The sequence below is a fragment of the Diceros bicornis genome, chromosome 26, assembly GCF_020826845.1.
Source record: "Diceros bicornis minor isolate mBicDic1 chromosome 26, mDicBic1.mat.cur, whole genome shotgun sequence".
Taxonomy (NCBI): Eukaryota; Metazoa; Chordata; class Mammalia; order Perissodactyla; family Rhinocerotidae; genus Diceros; species Diceros bicornis.
In genome coordinates this window covers 883,979-906,114 of record NC_080765.1, presented here as the reverse complement: position 1 = coordinate 906,114, position 22,136 = coordinate 883,979, and the positions used below count along the sequence as shown (strand labels likewise).

Below are 22,136 nucleotides of genomic sequence, written 5' to 3'. Positions count from 1 at the left end.
GCAGGAGAAACAGCAGCAGCAGCAGGTAAGTGTGCCTGTGGGGGAGGGTCTCTGTGCTCCCAGCTGGAGGCCTCAAATCAAGAGAGGAGGGCCCTTCCTCTTGGTGCCACAGTGTCTGAATCCCCCAGTAGAAGTGACCAAGAGGAGGGCCTGGAAGAGCTGGTGCAGGATGAGTTTGTTGTGGGGAGGGCAAGGGACTGCACACCCTGTGATTTGCCAGAAGCCGGCCCTGGGAGGTGAGGAGGAGGAGTGTGGTGTTCTTGGGGTGTGAAGGGAATAGGAATTGAGGGGAGGCTGCTGAGGGTCCTAGGCTGCTCCTCGTGGGAACCCTGGGGTGGGCCAGGGAGCTGAGGGTGGGGACTTTTCAGGAGAGGGTCTACATGGGGTTGACTTGAGAGCAAACGTTCATCCCACCCACACCCCGATGTCACAGGGTGTTGTCCCCTATCTTGGCACTCTGCTCAGTGACCTGCTGATGCTGCACCTGGCGATGGGTGACTATTTCGAGGTGGGTGCACCTGAGGACTAGGCAGGAAGGACCAGGATTCTGAGCTTTGGGATGCGGGATCCCCCGAACTGAGCTCTGAGTTCTCAGCACTTGTCACATCTCCTCTCATGAGAGCCTCGCAGCCACCCCTGGGAGCTGGGGCATCAGGCCTATCTTAGTGATGAGTGAACAGAGTTTCCGCCAGAGAAACCCATTCCGGTTCCTCAGGCTGGGGAAGCTCAGAGTTGCCTGATGGCAGAGCTGCGTGAGGTTTTATCTGAGCTGGACTCAGCCTGTAACTCCCATGTTGCCCATGAAGGGAGAAAGAAGTCGGGCCCTCCCAAGTCAGGCAGCACATAAGTGCCTGAGCAATCCCCTCTGCCTGAGGCCTCAGCCTCCAAGTCTGTCATCAGAGAGAGTTGTGCTGCCAGGTCCCTCAGTTACATCCCCATGTCCTCCTACTCTGGAGCCCAGAGCCAAGCCTAGGTCCAAGTCCTCTTTTCTCTGCATGCCCGGCCCCCTCTGGGGACCTGGCAGTAGTGCAACATGAGAAGGGGTGGGCATAGGGGGCTAGTCAGGCTAGGGGTCTTTGTCTGATGGACTCTGGCTGTCTACCTTCCAGGGGAATGGGATCAACCTTGAGAAGAGGACTGAGGAGCAGCAGTGGCACTCCCTGCAGGGGAGAAGAAAGAGGTGGAAATCAGAGACCTTCTGGGCAGAACAGTCCTTGGCTCCACCCGCTGTATCTTACATTGAATGGAAGAGTTTGATATCAGAGAAGTGGGAGACCCATCCAATTGGCGGGTGCGTTGAGGGGAGGATGGCATCAAGGAAATCTTCCTGGAGGAGGGGCTGATTATTCCCATTCTGAGAACTGGTAGATCCTGGATGGAACTGGAGGGAAGGAGGGTTTCCAGGACTGGTCCCCGGCCCCACTCCTCACCTCCAACAAGACCCCTGCAGCATCCCCCACCCAGGCCCTGTCTGCATCTTCTCCTTCCCTCTGGTCCCAGGAATACCGAGTCATGAGTAAGATCTTGCTGCTCCAGGAGGCTGCAAAGAATTACAACCTAGAACCCGAGGGAGTGATTTGGGGCCTCGCTCCAGGGCATGGAGTTGCTCAACGAGAATGAGAGGTGAGGCCGGGCAGGAGTTGGGTGAGGGCAGGGGTGGACTCTCCCTGTTGGCCAGTCCAGAGAGCCTGTCTCCATGGTCCCCCACTCATCCCCCGGCCTTATTACATGGCGACCTCTGGGACACCCAGACTCCAGCTGCTGGGCAGGCAATGGGGGGACACCTGAGGTGTGGTTCCTGGTAGGCTCACAGGTGTATCTCTGTCCTGTAGCTACAACCTGTCCTGCCAGCCAGATCCCTAGACCTAGTTGGCCTGCAGAATATGCAAGGCCAAGAAGAACCGGCCATCATCAAGGTCAGGGGTGAGTGAGTATCTGGGCCGGGGTGACTGACTCCTGGGGGTTCAGTAAGGCTTCGGGCTAAGCGTGGCTTTGGCAAGTCGGTTAGCTGGCACTGGGGTCCCAGCTCCACTATTGACCAGTCCTGCGACTGGGGTGACTCTCTTCAGCTTCCTGAGACTCCGTTTCCTGCTCTGTGAAATAGGTGATACTAAATGATCGCTCACGTGGCAGGGAAAAATGGGGGTACTGGTGACTGACAGCACTGAGCACAGGGTCTGAAGCACCCAGTGCAGTGGGGACAGGGTGGGGGGCCATGATTCTGAGGGAGGCCACGCAAGATAACCCGACTCTTCTACTCAGCCCCCAGGCCCCAACCCCAAACCCCGTACCAGTGGCCGATCACAGCGCCATCCTCAGCAGCGGGGACACAACTGGGATGCTTGCGATGCACAGGGCCAGCTCCTCCCACTTGATGGGAAGGGGAGCATTGTAAGCTGATTCCTGGGGTCCCCTGAAGCCCAAGAGAGAAGGGACGACCCCATCCCAGCTCCCTGACATCTCTACCTCAGCACCTACTCACCCATTGGGGAGGGTCAGTGGTTATTTGTTGTAAATAATAAATGACATATTTGAATATTATATTAAAGTCCTGTTCCCTTTACAGCTTGGGAGTTGTGGTGTGGTTCTGTCGCTTTCTGTAGGCATGTGAGTGAGACACAGAATCTCACATTTCTCCTTGAATCAAGAACTCTTCTGAGTCATCAACTTATTGTATGTTGGAGAAGGGAGAAGGGCCAGCACCTTTTTTGGCTAGTGACGTCACTCCCAATTCCCCCTAACTCCGAGGACAAGTTCATTTCAGTATCATTCAGATGCTCCAGGGGCGGACAGGCTCCCTGGCCCGTTCTCTTGGGATTTAAAAGTTGATGGTGCTTTCACAGGCAAAGCAACAACCACTGAAATGTGGGTGTCTTTAAAACAGCACTACCCAGGACCAGGTCGTGCCATAGGCTGGGGCTGCCTTCCTAATTCTGGAGGAAGAGGGAATGTTTTCTGCTTCTCTTGTTGAGGTTTCTTTTGACCAAATTTTAGGAACTTGTAGTTTTCTAGTTCAATCTCTGGAATTGCATCAGCTTTAAGTGGGGAAAACAATGTAAAAAGATCAAAACATGCAAGTGGAGAGGACAAGGCCCGAAAAGGTGATTTGCAAATGGACTAAAGGCAGACAGGATTTTCCCTCCTGAGACCCCTCTAGTGCCTCCATGTTCACTACTGACCTAGAATTGAATCCTGCTGGGATCCTTGTCCAGGACTCTGAATTCTGTTTCCTGCTGTTTTGTATCCAATGGGAAAGATTTGTGACACAGCTTTAAGGCTACCACTGGGCCTCATTCCATAAACACGACCGCTCTCTGTGAACCAGGATTTCCAGCACACCTGCCTTCCTTATGCCATTCACTTTAGGGCAGAAATTCCCTAGAAGGCTCCTCCCTGGCTTGGCCTGATGGATCCCGGGTGAGCTCTACTTTCCCAGGAAAAGGGACCATAATCCTGACCAGTGAGTGACCCCACACTGTCCCTTGCTGTCGAAGGTGACTTCTGAGGCGTGTCATTCTGAGGTCCATGGTCTTGGACAGTCCTCCAGTTTACACACTCAGTGTTGATGTTGCCAACTTGTCCAAATGGGGAAATTGGGCCCAAGACATTAAAGTGTGTCACCCCTGGGTGGTTGTGTTTTTTTCCCCAGTCTTGTGCTGTGGTTACATTACAACCACCTGATGGGGTGTGAACCCTGTTTGGAGCTTTGAAAGATGAGGCATGACAGGGGTGTGGGGTCGTCCAGCAGGAAATGCCACGGAACTGATGATCCATGGTCGTGCATGAACACAGACTTAGCAATTAAAATACTGAAATGCTTCCCATCTGGTGGTGAATAGACACTGCTCTGAGCTCACACCGAGAACCCACCCCACGACCAGGAGCTTTCAAAGGGTTACCAAGTGGCGTTTTGAACCTCATCCCTTGGAAACACCCTGTAAGACAAGGGCCAGATAAATCACTTGGCACTTGTGAGTTATCGCCTTCTATCTGATGGCTGCAAGTGTCACCCAGACACACAGGCTGGACTCTGCCAGGGAAGCCTTCTCAGGACAGCTAGAAAGCTGAGGATGAATCCTGGTTCCCAGCATCCCAGGCCCTTCCTGACATGGCACAGCCACCCAGGAAACTGGTTTGGTAATGGAAAGACTGGGAAGGCGATACTTTGCCTCCAAAGAGAAAGAGAAGTGCCAATAGCGAAAGCTTGATCCTTCAAATAGTCAATTAAATCTCAACAAGCAGTGAGTTCTTGTCAGATTACTGATGCCGAAATGGTCTCTTTTGATAGTAGTATGATCCCCCAGCTGCCATGTCCATCTTCATGAATCAAATTTCCAACACATATGGATCTAAAAAACTGAGGGAAATCTGGTATTTCCTTAGATGCAACTCTGAAGTAGCATGCAAGAAGGAACACAAAAATGGAGACCAAAAGTAAATATCTAATTTGAGAACATAGACATCGAGGTGCTTTTGAAATAATACTTTGGAATCTATTGGAATATTATACAAAAAGAATAATCCACTTTAAGTAGGTTTTACTGTGACTGTGAGGGGAATAACTGAATCATCTCGTGACGTTGATAACTCGCTGCTGACTTGAAAGTACAAATAAATAACATACATAGTAAAGGAAAATGAGAGAACAGCATGAAAAAGGAAGATCTTTCACTCCTCACTTGAAACTCAACCTCTCACCTCAGAAAGAAACCACTGTCTATATTTTCTGTCATGCAGCAGAGATTAATAAAAGAAACGTATTGTTATATTTCAAAGTTTCAAGAGCTCAAAGCACAAAAACATTAGGGACGCTGCCAAGAGACCTCACTGAGGTGCCTGCTCCATTTCATCTGCAGTCAAGACGGCCTTCTTGGCCCCTCACTTTCTCTGCCTCACTAGCAAGTCTGTCCACCATCAGTGCTATCACCAGTCTCTCTCCTGTGCTCTTCACTGCCCTTTCCTCCTTCCTGATACCTTCCTCAGTTGCCAGAAATTGTTGGCAGTGGAACTGTGGAATGCCCAGATCAGCTCCTGGAATCATCTCTGCCAAATCTGAAGACCGGCAGGAGTGGGCATGGAACCTGGAGTGCAGACCACCTGCCAGCACACCTGGCAGGGATTCACCTGTGTGACTAGGTGCAAGTTTTTCCAACGCTTTGGCAAGCTTGAAAGGATTTACTAGTTGTCCTGCACTTCTGCAGGCCTGGAGTCCTTGTGGTCTCTCGGGCCAGCATACCTGGTGGGGCTGGTCCAACGTGTCCTCCCAGAGACTCTTCATTGCCAGGATGGGATGGAATTCTAGTAACCGGCCTCTTGAATCTGTCACTAGACATCCTCAAAGGGATGGAGATGTTTAAACCAGGCTTTGGTTTGGACTGGTTCCCCCAGTTATGCTGCTTCCTCTGTGAAGACGTGGCTATCATCCTTCTTTTCCTCTTACCCTACAAAAATAAATCATGAAATTGGGTCAAATGATAAAGGAAGCCTGCCTTTTTAGGACAATTATCCTGGCTGTTTTGTACTTCCACCCTCCCTCTATCCTCTGGGGATAGACCTGACCTGTGTCCTGGGATGTCATCAGGCAAATTTGCATCAAGAACAGAAAGCTCAAGGTCAAAACTCAAGGCTACTCCAGATCATTTCTCCCCCTCCATCCTATTAACACACCCTCCTTATTTAAGTGTGTTTCTATTCTTTTCTTGTCCTTGTCACTCTCAACCTCATAAGTCCTGGCATTCGCTCTCAGGACAGTCGGTCCCCAGTCCTTTACTAGTTCCCAAATCCTAACATTTCTGTGTTTTCTGACTACTCATTTGCTTAGTCCATTGACCACTTGGTGTTCATAGAAGTTAAATCAATAGTGACATTATCAACCACCCCTTTGTTAATGACTTACTTCCATATCCCAGATGTTCACATAATCCAAATGCTTATGTTCAAAAGTAAATAATTCAGAAAACATATTCACCCACGACAAATTCCTGATCTCTAATATATTTTTTTATTGATGTTTTAATGGTTTCTAACATTGTGAAATTTTTGGGTTGTACATTTTTGTTTGTCCATCACCATATATATGACTCCCTTCACTCCTTGTGCCCACCCCCCACCCCCACTGCCCCTGATAACCACAGTCCAGTTTTCTCTGTCCATGTGTTGGTTTATATTCCACATATGAGTGAGATCATACAGTGTTTGTCTTTCTCTTTCTGGCTTATTTCACTTAACATAATGTGCACCAGGCCCATCCATGTTGTTGTAAATGGGACGATTTTCTCTTTTTTTATGGCTGAGTAGTATTCCATTGTATATATATACCACATTTTCCTAATCCATTCGTCAGTCGAGGGACACTTAGGTTGCTTCCACTTCTTGGCTATGGTGAATAATGCTGCAATGAACATAGGGGTGCATAAGCCTCTTTGGATTGTTGATTTCAGGTTCGTTGGATAGATTCCCAGTAGTGGGATGGCTGGATCATAGGGCATCTCTATTTTTAATTTTTTGAGGAATCTCCATACCGTGTTCCATAGAGGCTGCACCAATTTGCATTCCCACCAGCTGTGTGTGAGTGTTCTTGTTTCTCCACATCCTCTCCAACATTTGTTGTTTTTTGTCTTGGTGATTATAGCCATTCTAACAGGTGTGAGGTGGTATCTTAGTGTTGTTTTGATTTGCATTTCCCTGATGATTAGTGATGTTGCGCATCTTTTCATGTGCCTATTGGCCATCTGTATATCTTCCTTGGAGAATTGTCTCTTCATTTCCTCTGCCCATTTTTTGATCGGGTTGTTTGTTTTTTTGTTGTTCAGTTGTGTGAGTTCTTTATGTATTATGGAGATCAACCCCTTGTCAGATGTATGTTTTGCAAATATTCTCTCCCAGCTGGTTGGTTGTCTGTTCATCTTGATTCTGGTTTCATTAGTCTTATAAAAGCTCTTTAATCTGATAAAGTCCCACTTGTTTATTTTTTCTTTAGTTTCCCTAGTCTGGGTAGGCATGTCATCCGAAAAGATTCCTTTAAAACCAATGTCAAATAGTGTGTTGCCTATATTTTCTTCTATGAGTTTTATAGTTTCAGGTCTCACCTTCAGGTCTTTGATCCATTTTGAGTTAATTTTTGTGAATGGCGATAGCACATGGTCCACTTTCATTCTTTTGCATGTGGCTGTCCAGTTTTCCCAACACCATTTATTGAAGAGACTTTCCTTTCTCCATTGCATGTTCTTAGCACCTTTGTCGAAAATTAGCTGTCCGTATATGTGTGGTTTTATTTCTGGGCTTTCAATTCTGTTCCATTGCTGATCTCTAATATTTTTATTCAAACACTCATACAGTAGATACCTGTGGCTCATGATCAGAAGTAATGCTAGATCACCGATCCTCACCTTAATTTCCTCCTCCATCTATCAATCCTGAATTCCATGGACTATGATCTCAATAATTTCCTTGGAATAATAAAAAATTCATTACCACTCATTTATGTTGTAAACCTCCAAACCCAGACGATCCCGATTATCTGCCATGCCGCAGCTACTGCTGGTCTTATAACAAGCTGAAGAAAAAGCATGAAACATGATCTTTTGGTACCACTGTAAATACAAAACCATCTGCATCAACTGGGAAGCATCCATAATGCCTGGAAATTTTGTTCTCTTGTTTTGTGTTGGCTCAATAAAAAGAAGACAAATCAATTTGAAAAATGGGTAAGGGACCAGAGTAGACTTTTTCTAATGAAGACATACAAGTGGTCAACAGGTGTATGAAAAGGTGTTCAGCATCACTAATCATCAGGGAATGCAAATCAAAACCACAATGAGCTATCACTTCACACCTGTTAAGATGGCCATTATCAAAAAAACTAAAGATGGCAAATGTTGGTGAGGATGTGGAGAAAAGGAACCCTTGTGGGAATGTAAACTAGTACAACCATTATGGAAAACAGTATGGAGCTTACTCCAAAAATGAAAACTAGCATATGATCCAGCAATCCCACTTCTGGTATATGCCCACAGGATTGAACTCAGGGTCTCAAAGAAATACCTGCACTCTAATGTTCATTGTAGCTAATTCACGATAGCCAAGATATGGAAGTAACCTAAATGTCACTGATGGATGAATGGATAAAGAAATGGAATATTAGTCAACCTTGAAAAAAGAAGGAGTTCCTGCCATTTTTGACAACATGGATGGACCTAGAAGACATTATGCTAAGCGAAATAAGGCAGACAGAGAAAGGCAAATACTCACTTATATGTGGAATCTTAAATAGTCAAACTCATACAAGCAGAGGTTAGAATGGTGGTTACCAGGGGTTGAGGGGATGGAGAAATGGGGAGCTGATGTTCAAAGGATACAGAGTTTCAGTAATCAAGATAAATAAGTTCTGGAGATCTAGGATATGGCATAGTGCTTACAGCTAACAAGACTGTCTTGCATTCATCACATTTGTTAATAGTGTAGATATTAAGAGTTCTTACCACAGAATAATAGTAATAAAGGAGGTGAGAGAAAACTTTGGGAGGTGATGGATATGTTTGTGGCCTTGATGGTGGTGACAGTCTCAAGGGTGTATGCTTATGTCCAAATTCATCAAGCTGTGTATGGAAAAGTATGACATCATCATTGATTCTTCTGCACCTTGAAATACGCCGTGTCCTCATCATAAGAGAAAAAAATTTGTAACTATGTATGGGGACGGATGTTACCTGGACTTATTGTGGTGATCATTTCAACATTTATACAAACATTGAATCATTATGTTGTACCGCTGAAACTAATTTAATGTTGTATGTTAACATTACCTCAATAAAAAAAAAGCACACAACAGAAAAAACCATTTGAATATTGTAAATGAGTTCAGTGAATCCCTGAAACTGCCCCATTCCCATATGAGAGTTACAGGAAGCAGTGAGGATGAAGTAAGATGGAAGAAAGTTATACAAAACAGTATTCAAATTAAAATCATTTAAGTTGTTATCAGCTCCTTGTCGCAAAGTTCTGTGAGCACCAATCTTCTTTCACATTTTTCCTGGAAAAACATACCTTCAGATCCAACCCATAATAGTTTCCTCATTTGCTCTAATAAGAAAATTTTAACTTAATAAATAAAACCAAAAGCATCCCTTATGTATGAATAAAGTTAGTGAACTTTACAGAGAAAAGAGCATATTTGGACAATCTCAATAAAGGAAACAGAAGAGCGGAATGATGATGAAGTCTCATTCAAGCTTATCTTTGAAAGCCAGTAAAACCAGGTTATCTTTTCAAGAATGTGTGTAAAGCTGTCAACCTTGGAAAATAGAAATAGTGGCCTCCTCTGCAGCAAAGGGCAGGCTTGCTTACTGCCCAGTATAATAAAAATAACATCCCTCCCCAGGCAAAGGTCAGCAGGCTTCCTGCCTGTTATCAAAGCTTTGAGTTCCTTAAGCTCTGAGTTCTTGCAACCCTCTGCATGTCTCCTGGCCCACTGTGTATCATCCTGTAGGAAGTGGGATTTAGTGAACCAGTGCAAATGTTGATACTCTGGCCACTGCCATTGCTGTGTCATTAAGTCCTGTGTCTCTTACCCATGGGTCTCCTGTCTTTTGCCAGCATCTGTAAGACCATGGTAGGCTAACTTATTGGCTTGCAGGTAAGGTAAAATATCAGACCATTCACAGTTCCTGACAAGCCCTTAAAGTAACTAGTAGTCTTAGGAACAGAGAGCTATCCAGAACAATATGCATGGATGGTCTTCATAGAAGACTTCATGCAACCAAAACTTTAATATGTCTCTCTGACCTCTTTTATTTCTACCTCAATTAGAAGGAGAGGCACCAAGCTTTATAGACCTAGGGTTTGTGCAAGCCACCTGGAGACCCAGTGACCAGAAACTTCCCATGGGGAGCAAAGACAGATGGGCATATTTCCAAAATGGACCCATATGCCTCCCGATCATCCAAAAGACAGTACATTATCTTAATTTATGATTATTTGATTCATTAAAATCTTGTGATGGGCCAAAGATACACTTCTAAGAGGAATGAGGCACATGGCAGTTGTAAGCAGATTAACACATTTGGTGAATATCAAACTCTGAACTAACTTTAGTGTTCTAATCAATCAAAAGGTACAACAAATTTAATTAGGTAGATTAAGTGATATTTAATGGTATGCCTGATTATTACTCTGCAATAATTAACAAGCAGCTTATGTAAATAACTACAATTGGTCTTTAAAATATGATAGTCAGGACTGTTTGAGATAAGCTGGAGAGAAGGAAGGGGAGAAATAGATAAAAGCTAGCTGCTCTGACGCCACTCTGAAGACCCCTGGATCTACATGTAACCCAGGAGATCGAGGCAGATGGCTGTGTGCCTAGATCCTCCTGCACTGTGGTTCTCAGGGATGTCACAGGGCTGAAGCAGCTTCCTGAATCGTGTTTACATGTCCATGTGTACAATACCTTTGACCATGGGGATGAATCACCATTCAATCATCCCTTATACCCCTCTAATTAACAATTAGATTTCAGAATCATTGTACCATTACATGATAATTTAATCCTCAAACCTGTAGGATGGCGAGCTAAAAGAAAATCAAATTTCAATGGCTTCTTTTCTTTGAAGGACCAAGATGTTCTTTCACACTTAGAATCTGGATTAGAGGATAAATCCATTAAGTCAATGGAAAGAAGAAATGGACAGAGGGATATTTCATTCATATATACACAGTTTGCACTGTGGCAAAAATAGAGTTATATTTTAAAAAATTAGAATTTTTTGAAATTTTATAGATATTACAGACTTTGTTCTGCTTATACTCCCTTTGGTTTACCAAATCAAACTCACTCTTTAATGGGCATTTCTAGCATTGAGTGCTAATAACAGCAGCTTTTTTAAATTCTTATTTTTCCCAGGTCAAAGACCAAGGGAAGAGGTCGTCAAGAGGTCAAGTCTAATCTACCTATGGATGTGACAGCCTTAACTATGGATGTTCAAACCAAACATTGCCAGCAGAACCACATATCTTCACCCATAGGTGAGTTTTTACTAGTAATCACAGAGACTTGAGGATATCAAAGGAAATTCTTTATTAAGAACCAAAGTTATAGATTCCTATCTTGGGTTCATTACTTTCAATTTTTGACCCAAATCATATGCATTTATTGGACCATGTTCAATTCTATGATCTTTAGAAGATGCAGCCTACAGCTGAAGAGAAACAGATATGACACCAATATCTTACCCTCTCTGAAGCCCAACTGAGAGCCCCTGGAGTCAGAAGTTTTCAAGACAAGAAAAAGTCATTCTTCTTCTGAACAGAGAGAGTAGAGGCTATTCAAACATTCAACTTTAAATTGTTAACATGACTTGTTAGATTGTGATGGAGCAAGCCTCATACCTTCTAAGTTTCATGATTTTTCTCCAGAATACTGAGATGGATGACCTTAAAGTCCAGTTTCCCCATAAATGTCTTTATTCAGTGATAAAATTAAATTCCCTATAAAATAATTCCCATAGGGCTGGCCCCGTGGCTTAGTGGTTAAGTGCTCCGCTACTGGTGGCCCGGGTTCAGATCCGACATGCACTAACACGCCGCTTCTCCGGCCATGCTGAGGCCACATCCCACATACAGCAACTAGAAGGATGTGCACCTATGATGTACAACTATTTACTGGGGCTTTGGGGGAAAAAAAGGAGAAGGATTGGCAACAGATGTTAACTCAGAGCCGGTCTGCCTAGGCAAAAAGAGGAGTATTGGCATGGATGTTACCTCAGGGCTGATCTTCCTCACACACACAAAAATAATAATAATAATAATAGTAATAAGAATACCCATAAAATTGTTAAAAATATATCATAGTCTCTGACCAAGAGGAAACAAGGCAAATTGAGCAGTTGAATAGCAGTGTAATAAACTCCATACAAGGATCTTACTGCAGCATTGTGTATAATAGTGAAACTGGACATAATCCCATCTCTATCAAAGAAGAGATAAACAGATCATGGTATTCCTGTTCTTTGGAGTACCTCTAAAACTTCTAAAAAGCTAAGTTAGTGTGGCAAGCACTGATAAGGAGAGACAGTTATGATATATGGTTTGGGAAACAGCAAATTGCAAAATGATGTAGTTATGTCATTTATGTTAAAAAAAACTTTATGTGTATTTATATGTTCATAGGAAATGTCCAGAACAATAAGCTGCAACCTCTTAACTATAGTTCCTTCTGAGTAGGGGAGTGAGTTTGCAGGGAAAGGGATGGATGGGGGAGGTTTCACTTTGCTCTACACAGATCTGGGTAATTTCACTTTTTTTACAGTATGTAACTCTTTCATAATTAGAAAAATGAGTAATGTGACCGTTTGGTGCAGGGCAACAACATTATGTTCCCCAGTCTCTGTACTGTATGTTACTGCACAGCACGGACTGTAAGAGAAAGCCCAGAGAAGCAATGAAGACAAAGAAGACATGACACCTGTAAAAAGTCAGTGGAGTATTTCTACATAACAAACCTTCCAGGTGAGTGATGGTCAGTATCTTCCACTGCTCCAGCTCTCCCAAGAAACCTAGAACCTCCCCAGGGTAAGCTGGAGGACCATGCCCGACTAATCCACTCCCTGCATGGGGCCGGTTTGTGCAGGGTGACTGCCATCAAGCAGAAAATGGACTCAGGATGGGGCGTGTGCCTTTGGAGAGGCTGGCAGAGAGGCACAAAGTGGAACACCAGCTAAGTGCACACACCTGAGAGGCGGAGTTCCAGGTGGAGACTCAAAATGTACCAAGAAACTGTGTGAAGTGAAGGAAGCTACTCAACCTCTCTGAGCCTCAGTGTCCCCCCCCTGTAAAATGGGGATCACAGGCCTACTTCACAGAGCTGTTGGGGAAGATACATAAAAGTGTCTGTTAGAATCAGTGTCACATTATTAACAAAGTCGTCTCTGACTTCAGAAAATCGATGAAAAGAATAATGTTGATGACCAAAGATGAGATGCCCAGCTTCGTAAGCAGCCCCAGCAGCATGAGAATGAGAGGAGCTCCGACTAAGCAGGGTTCTTCACAGCTCCACTGGAGAGGATAAACATGGGCTACACCAGGATAAGGGGCTGTTGTACAGTGACTTGTGTAGTGACAGTGGGTCCCTAAAGACACTGTGAAATAGAGTTACACACAGTGGCTCCTAGGAAACAACTACAAAGCAATCAACACAGCGGATAGGCGTGGGAATGGGGCAAGCAGAGGAGGGTCAGAGCGACAAAATCTGATGGAAGACACTGAACCACGATGAGTTCCCAGCTCTGTCAACAGCTGCTGTGGTTGCGCCAGGAGATCAAACGCCTGAGACTGCTATTGTGGGGACTGCTGGGAGCACAGTGGTCACTGCGGCCATACCCCAACAGCAGTGCATCAGAGCACACACACCCTGAGACTTTCCTCTCCATTAATCCTTGTTTTAAGATGATGAATATTCTCATGTTACAATGTCTCCTTCCAACACTTGTGGACCAGTGTCATCAGAACCCCCTGAAGAGGACACAGGCCAGAGTAGGATGGAACACTGGGGGCTGGGGGAGCGGCGCTGCACCTGACTACACGGACTATCACCTGGGCCTATTGAACACGAGAGAAGAACCCGAGGATGTGGTCTAACAAGACTTCCCTATCTTACCACATTCAGAGACACTACACACTCTCATTCTTTCTTTACAAAACTGTTAAAGAATTCATGTGTCATTAATTCATAAAGAGGCAAATTCTTGACAAAGTGACAGGGTCCAGTTTCCATGACCAGGTTTTTCAGTTGTTTTGATAATATCCCACATTCAGGAATCGGAAATGTAACCTATTGGGATGTGTAATATAAACAGGGAGTTTTTTTCATGTAGATCAACGCCCAGATTTTTAGGGACGACATAAATCATGAAAGCTGCTAACCATTCCTCCACAGGTTTCAATAAGACATTTAAGTTAATTTACCAATCTCAGGAAAAGAGAATTTGGCAATTCAAGTTTTTTGTTTCTGCATTCAAACATACAGTACAGCTAAGAGAATGAGCAGAAAAAAATTAACAGGAAGGTCTTGCTTGCATTTTATCTTTTGCAAATAAGCAAGATATTTTATGCTCTGTTCCTTTCACAACTCTAATCAATTTTTAAAGAATATGGTACCTCTGACTATCCCTAGGCATGTTTATGTGGGAACCTTGCCAGAATCCAAAGCAGAGATGTTAAAGGTGACGGGTTTCAAATGCTGCCCAAGTGCTGTCTACCTTGAACATCCCTCTCCCAAAGCTGGATGACTAGTCTCTTCCTGAGTGATCAGAGTCGCCATTCGTGTCCCTGAGAGACTGGCCACTCAGGCCTGAGCTGAGATTAGGTGATCAATCTAAAGGGCAAAATGATTAAGCTATTCTCGTCTTAAGGTTGCTGCTTTGGAGGCCACTGCCCTGGAATGCGTTGGTGAAAATGGCCTACTAGATACTTGCCTGGGAATTGGGTTGTTCTCCTCTGCTCTTAGCGGATCCTGGGGAAACCAGTGATTAACCTCACAGATGCCTTAACTTCCACACCTGTGAAAAAGGCAAGAAAGAGCCAGTGTTACCACCCAGCAAAGCTCTTAAGTTGTACTTGCAAGACCAGCCACAAGGGGGAATCTCTCTCAAAAGCTGATGAAAGGATGGCACTTTGGCTGGAGAAGGCAGAGGGCAGCAGGCAAAGTGGAAAGTTTCTGGGATGTCAAACCAGTTCCCATAAGCATTTTAGAGAAGCACCTGGCCCTGGACTTGGTAGGGGGCTGTGGAAAGACCCACAGGCACGCAGGTGGGAGGAGGAATCAAACAACGGAGGAAGGCGGTGTGGAAGAGGCACGAGTCCGACTTCTATTTTGGACAAAACCAGTTGCACGCTGCAGGCCCTTGGCTGCCCATGCAGCCGCCACATCCTCCTAACTCCCTGGTCCCGCTAGTCCCGTCGCATCCCTCTGGGATTCAGTCCACGTGCAGCGGGTGCAGGACCAGAGTCCTGAGTCAAGGGCGGTGTGTCCCTCGGCCAAGCGCACACAGCCCTGTTCCTCCCCCCAGGGTTAGGCACCGCCCCATGCTCACAGCCTCCTGGGATTTGTAGTCCTGCGGTCCTGCAAGCTCCCAGCTGGGAGCGTTTAAGAGACAAAAGCTCCCAGCATACACAGCTAGGGGCCCCAACTCCTACCTTGTCCCCCCGCCCCTGGTCCCCATCCCTCTGCTTCTCCACCCCACTCTCTATTCCGCCTCTTCTCTATACCATGACCACTCTCTATGCCCTGCCCACCCCCCAGAGTATGCGCAGTGTGGTTGGGCTACATCCCTTGAGGCCAGCACTCAGGTAGGGGTGGGGCTCACCAGCCTGGCTATTGCTGAGGATGCTTGCAGCCCTCCTGGAAACTTCCTGGCCAGTATTTGAAGGGTAAATTCTATATCTAAAATGGAAATATTGGGTGCCTGGGATTCTGGAATTTGCCTTTACAAGGCCACCTGTCCTATCATCCCCTCCATCCCTCCAGGTTGCCATGATCCTCCCTCTGGTTCCCGTGGTCAAGGTCGCTGCAGAGATCTTTCCCTTGGACCTCGCCCACCTGAAGGGCCCATACCCATCATAAAAACTCAAAGCCATGCCACTTGCCAAATTGAGGCAAAAATGGAAAGACCCAGGGGGACACGCAAGGATGAGGGCATTAATAGATCCATCTGATGATGTCATGAGTGAACGTGTTCCACTTTAAAACAAAACATTGCTGTTATTCTGAGATATTGAGTTAGGATCTTTGTGCAAATATGAAGGATTTAAAATGTTTATTGATGTATAACATGAGTACAGAAATATATGCAGAAATCATCCATGTAAACCTCAAAGAATTATTACAAAGCGAGCACACTTGTGTGACCAAGAACTAGCACCAGCTTCATTCCAGCGCCAACAATCCATTTCTCCCTCCTTCCTCCCAAAAGGTAAGCGATATCTTACCAGCAAACACTGTATATCGAGTTTGTCTTCTTATACGAGTTTTTTATTACAGAACAATTTAAACAATATACAAAATAAACAAAATAGCATAGTAGGCCCGTCACCCAGCTTCAACAACTACTAACTGTCAGCCAATTTTGTTTCATCCACATTCCATCTCATTCCCACCTCACTTTATTATTCTTTTAGTCCTTTGTGTGTGGGGGGTGTAAGATGTACGCACACTGAAAGACACAACTCTCAACTGTACAGTTTTGGCAAATAAACATGCCCATATAACCTTCACCCCTTTAAGAATAGAATAGTTCCATCACCCCCAGAAAACTCCTTCCTGTTCCTTCCCAGGCAATTTTTTCTTTCCCCCGAGGCAACCACTGCTCTGGTTTTTTCATCATAGGTTCATCTTGGCTGAAATCATCCCAAGTGTTTTGTTTTCTGTCCAGCTTGCCTCCCTCAACACGAGGTTGATGAGACTCACCCAGCATGTGTGTGTCAGCGTTTGCTCCTTGGCATGGCTGAGGGCGTTCTGCTCTGTGGTTGCCCTACAGTGCGCTCGTCTTGCAGGTCATCTCCTGTGAACATTCTTGTACAAACCCTTTTTTTTGCTTCTTAATTCCTTTATTAGCATTTAAGTGACACACCTTTGCATTTTTTAGTGGTTGGTCCAGATTACAATATGCATCTTTAACATATCACTGCCTACCTAGACTTAATAGTGCACCAGTTTAATCAATGTAAAATATGGAAGCCTTGCTACAGAACAGTTCCATTTACCTATGTCTGTCCATTATGTTATTGTTGTCATAAATTTTACATCTACCCATGTTGTAAATCCCACAATACAATGTTATAATTTTTGCTTTAAATAGTCATAGGTCTTTTAAAGAAATTAAGAGAAAAAATTTAAGTATTTGGAGGGAGATGCTTTGAGGCTCTGCAAATGTACTGTTTCTTCTTTAAGTTTCACCCACAGTTTTTGCATTCTTCAGTCAGTCTTGCTCACAGTAATTATTACTGTGGTGTTCTAGTGGCAATTTTCTATTTCATGCTATCCAGCCACGTTTTTATTTGGAATTCTGTGAGGAAGATTCACCCCCTACTTCTCCCTTCCTTCTTCCTCTCTTTCTCTCTTTCTCTCATTCTTTTTTTTTTCTCTTTCTTTCTTCCTTTCTTATTTAATCTATTTCATATCAGTATAGACTCATGGATATTTATTTTGTTCTCTGGGTAATAATCCAATGCTACCATTATTTATTTTGTTGCTCACAATTTTCCAGCTTGAGCCATTGGGAAGTCTTTCAGATTGATTCCTTTTGACACATCTCATCATTTTCTGTGTTTTTTTTAAAGCACTTTCCTACTTTCTGGCATTACAAGGTGTTCCAGGTTCATCTTGTATTTTCCATCTCCAGCCCTAGAATTAGCCACTTCTCCAAGAAAACCTGCTTCTTTTTATTGGAGAATGATATAAATGCAGATCTGGGAGCTAGGTGTGCTCATTGATACTAGAGTGTAACTGCTTCTAGACCCACTCAGCAGAGCTTGGAAATGTATGTATGAATATAAACTCAGGTATACACATCTATCTGTTGATCTATCCATCTATCTATCAATCTAACTATCTATCTGGATAGAGATATTAAAAGAGACATGGATTTATACTGATACTTCCAACTCCAATCCAGCACCACAGATTTTATTCTAGCATTCTCCTTTTGTTTATATGTAACTTCTTTTACCAACAGTGAGAAACTTAACTCCAGTTATCTACAATATATTTACTAATGTGTCAACTAGTTTCAGAATTGCTAATCCATACCCTTATGAGAAACACATTTATCACCTAGTGTACAGTGTTTTTGTCCAGTACTTTAGATTTACAGTATCCCGTCAAAGCACTGTCTTCCAAAGTTACTTAGGTCAGGACCTTTCACCCCCACCCCTTCTGTGTGGTTATGTCAGGTGCTTGTAATACAGTGAGATTCATTTGTTGCTGCATTCCATCTGAGTTCCCCAGCATCCTGATTGATTTTTAAAATTTGCAGAGTAAAATTCACTCTTTGCGGTGTACAGTTCTACGGGTTTTGACAACTTTATGGTCGTGTATCCATCTCTACAGTACCATACAGAGCTGTTTTTTTCACCCCCAAAATTCTCTCATACTGTCTCTTTGTAGTCAACCGCTTCCCCCACTCCATCCCTTGGCAACCACTGATCACTTTCCATCTCTGTAATTCTGCCTTTTCTAGAAAGTCATGTAAATGGAATCATATACCATATAGCCTTTTGCATCTGGCTTCCTTCACTTAGAGAAATGCCTCCAAGATTCATCCATGTTGTTGTGTGAATCAAGAGTTTATCCTTTTTATTGCCAAGTACTATTCTAATGTCCCGATGCACCACAGCTTCTTTCTCGACTCACCTGATGAAGGACACTTAGTTTATTTCCAGCTTTTGGCAATTATGAATAAAATGGCTATAAAGATTCACACAAAGGTTTTTGTTTAAACATTAGTTTTTAATTTGTTTCAGTAAATACCTAGGAGGGGGATATCTGAGTCATATAATAAATGTATGTTTAACTTTATAAGAACCTGCTAAACTGTTTTCCAAATGCAACTATCATGTTGCATTCCTAGTTCTAGTTGCTCCTAGTCCGCACCAGCACTTGGTATTTGCAATTTGATTTTTTATTCTAGCTATCTAATATGTGTGCGGTCTCTTATTGTGGCTTCTGCTTCCTTTATGAAAGTGAGTTCTGCTAAATATAGAATCCTGTGTTGACTTTTGGGTTTTCATTTTGCACTTGAAGGATGTCATTTTGTTATTGATTTGTCTCTTTTGTGTTTGATAATGTATCATCCATCATTCACATTATTTCTCCCTGTATGTAATGTCTTCCCATGTATATATGTAGTTCCTTGACTGCTTTCAAGATTTTCCTTTATCTTTGGATTTTAGCAGCTTGACTATCACGTGCCTAGGTATGGTTTTAATTTGTGCTTTATTTTGTGGGTTTCCTGACTTTCTTGGATCTAAAATTTTAGATTTTCCACCAAATTTTGAAAGTTATGCTATTACTTATTGATTTACCTTTCTGCCTCATTTAATTTTTCTGTCTCTCCCCTCTGCTGGAGACTCAATCATCTCACAGGTTGTAAGGCTCTCTTCATTTTTCTTCAAAATTTTTACATTCTTTTCTTCAGGCTAGATAATTTCTATTGCTCTATCTTCATGTTTCTTCTACTGTTTCTCATCTACCGGTAAACTCAAAAGTATTTTTTTATTTCATCTTCTTATTTGGTACTTTTTTGTAATTTCCATTTCTCTGCTGAGTTTCAACATCTGTTCATTCATTATGAGAATATTTTTCTTTACCACCATGATCATCTTTATAATAGTTACTCTCTTATCCTTGTTTGCTAATTGCAACACCTTGAGGATAGCTTCTACTGCCTGCTTTTGCTCATATATGGATTACATTTTCCTATTTCTTCAAATCTCATGATTTTTCAAAATTGTGTACTGGAAACCATGAATGATAGTTATAGAGACTCTGGATTCTATTGTATTCCTTTGAAGAGTGTTGTTGTTTTTCTAGCAGAGAGTTAACTTGGCTGGACTGAAACTCCAATCCTGTCTCCTTTACAGTGAGCATAGCTGAAATCCTCATTCAGGTCTTTCATCTTCCAACTGTTGTTTACACAAGGCCCTCTGGGGCCTACCGTGCATGTGTGTTGTTCAAAGATCTGCCAATTTGGTGTGTGTTGGGGGGAGACATTCATACATATTTTGAGATTTTCCTCTTTGTGTGTCCCTCCCTTCCAGAATTTCTCCCCTAACTTTCCAGCTACTCTGCCAGCCCCAAAATATGTCCTGTAGCATTACAAGTAAGACTGTAGTTTTTCCCCTGTCTGGGCCATGTACAGATTTTGGAATGCTTTGAGGCAAAAGACTCAAGCTTGCAAATATCTCCTGGTGCAATTCCCATCACTTAAGGGAAGACGCTGTCTCAGTTCTGCTTGCTTTGGAAGAGATTTATACATACACACACATACACATTTATTATATGTATATTACATATAGATAAATGATTCTCTATAAATATATATAATATTTTATGCAGATTTTATCATTGTTATCTGTGAGAGTGTTAGTTCAATGTGCTACTCCACCATTACTGGAAGCCAGACCTCAGTTTTGTTTCTTTTTTGGATTTTATATATGTGGAATTATAAAATATATGGCCTTTTGAATATAATTTCTTTTATGCCACATTATGGTTTTGATGTTTATCCATGCTATTGCATGTAGCTATTGTTTGTTTATTTGTTGAAAATAATTAATTTTTTTAAATGGTCATAAAATATGCATAACATAAAATTGACCATTTTAACCATTTTTAAGTGTACAGTTCAGTGACATTCAGTACATTCACATTATTGTGTAGTTATAACCTCCAACCATCCACAGATCTATTTTCACATTGCACTGAAACTTTGTGCCCATTAAGCAACAACTCCCTGTTCTCCCTCCCTCTTGCCCATGGGAACCAACATTCTCCTTTCTATTCCTATGAATTTGACTACTTTAAGTGCCTTATATGAGTGGAATCATACAGTATTTTTCCTTTTGTGGCTGGCTTTATTTCACTTAGCATAAAGTCCTTAAGGTTCACCCATGTCATAGCTTGTGTCAGAATTCCTTCCTTTTTAAGGGTGAATGGTATTCCACTGTCTGTATCCACCACATTTTTTTTGTCAATTCATCCGTTGATGGACACCTGGCTTGCTTCCAGCTTCTGGCTATTTTGAATAACACTGTTAACAACATGGGTGTATGTATATGTCTGTATACCTCTGCATTGAGTTCTTTTGGTTGTATACCTAAAAATGGTATTCTGAGATTCATTTTCTCCCATGTGGGAGGGTTCCCCACATCTCCAACAAGCAATTCTTGGGATGTCAGCTGGTCGTCAGATAATTCAACTCAATTTGATGCTGTCAACCCAGAGATACATCCGATTCCACAGGTTGAGGGCTCAGTCCTATAAGACTGCACACCCACCCAACCTCACCTCAACTTCAGATGTCAGTTAGAAGCCCAGGCTGTTACCTGTACTTCTGACTGACTGGCTATAAACCAGAGGTTCCCACAACCTCCTCCTTGGGTTTGATTAATTTTCTAGAGTGGCTCACAATACTCAGAGAAACATTTACTAGATCACTAGTTTATTATAAAAGGATATAACTCAAGAACAGCCTGATAGAAGTGGCTCATAGGGAAAGGTATGTGAGAAAGGGAACAGAGCTTTTATGCCATCTCCAGGTGCACCACTCTCCAGGCACTCCTTGTCATTGGCAACCTGGAAGCTCTCTGAACCTCCTTCTATTGGGATTTTTATGGAGGATCCCACATGTAGGCATGATCAATTATTAACTCAGTGTCCAACCCCTCTCCCCTCTCTGGAGGATAAGGAGTAGAGCTAAATATTCCAAGCTTCTAATCAGGGCTTGGTCTTTCTGGTGACCAGCCCCCATCCAGGAGCCATCTAGGAGCCTACCCATAGTTGCCTCAATAGAACAAAAGATTCTCCTAGTGTTCTTATCACTTAGGAAATTACAAGGGTTTTAGGAGTTCTGTGCCAGGAACTGGAGGCAGAAACCAATAAATATATTTTCTATTATTTCAGAACCCATAAGTGGAATTGCTAGATCATATGGTAATTCTATTTTTAATTTTTGAAGGAACTACCATACTGTTTTCCACAGTTTTATATTCTCACCATCAGAGTACAAGGGTTCCAATTTCTCAACATTCTTGCCAACATGTTATTTTCTGATTTTGTGATAGTAACTATCCTAATGGGTATGAAGATGTATCTCATTGTGGTTTTATTTTGCAATTTCCTGATACTTAGTGACGTTGAGCATCTTTTCATGTGTGTACTGGCCATTTAATATCTTCTTTGGAGAAATCTCTATTCAAGTCCTTTGTGCATTTTTAAATTGGGTTGTTATTTTATTGTTGAGTTTTGGGAGTTCTTTATATATTCTAGATATTAATCCCTTATCAGATATGTGATTTGCAAATATTCTCAACCATTCTGTGGGTGGCCTTTTTACTCTGTTGATAGTATCTTGTGATACAGAAAA

At 42.9% G+C, this 22,136-nt stretch overlaps 1 protein-coding gene and 1 pseudogene across 10 annotated transcripts in view; one reads left to right on the top strand and one right to left on the bottom strand.

Annotated features, from left to right (window-relative positions):
• The window catches only part of LOC131422054 (ral guanine nucleotide dissociation stimulator-like), a 181,500-nt gene that overhangs the window by 62,107 nt on the left and 97,257 nt on the right, over window positions 1-22,136 (top strand). For 6 of the 10 annotated variants that reach the window (XM_058568913.1, XM_058568915.1, XM_058568914.1 and 3 more), the window contains 3 exons: window positions 1,110-1,291; window positions 1,501-1,623; window positions 1,833-1,923. In XM_058568913.1, coding sequence (XP_058424896.1) covers window positions 1,110-1,129 — 20 coding nt within the window. In that variant the 3' untranslated portion in view covers window positions 1,130-1,291; window positions 1,501-1,623; window positions 1,833-1,923. Of the gene's footprint in view, window positions 1-1,109; window positions 1,292-1,500; window positions 1,624-1,832; window positions 1,924-2,262; window positions 2,339-10,900; window positions 10,944-22,136 lie in introns of those variants that run through there. The other 4 variants (XM_058568911.1, XM_058568910.1, XM_058568908.1 and 1 more) reach the window with 4 other exon arrangements.
• The window catches only part of LOC131422888 (methyl-CpG-binding domain protein 3-like 1), a 62,965-nt pseudogene continuing 45,610 nt past the window's right edge, over window positions 4,782-22,136 (bottom strand).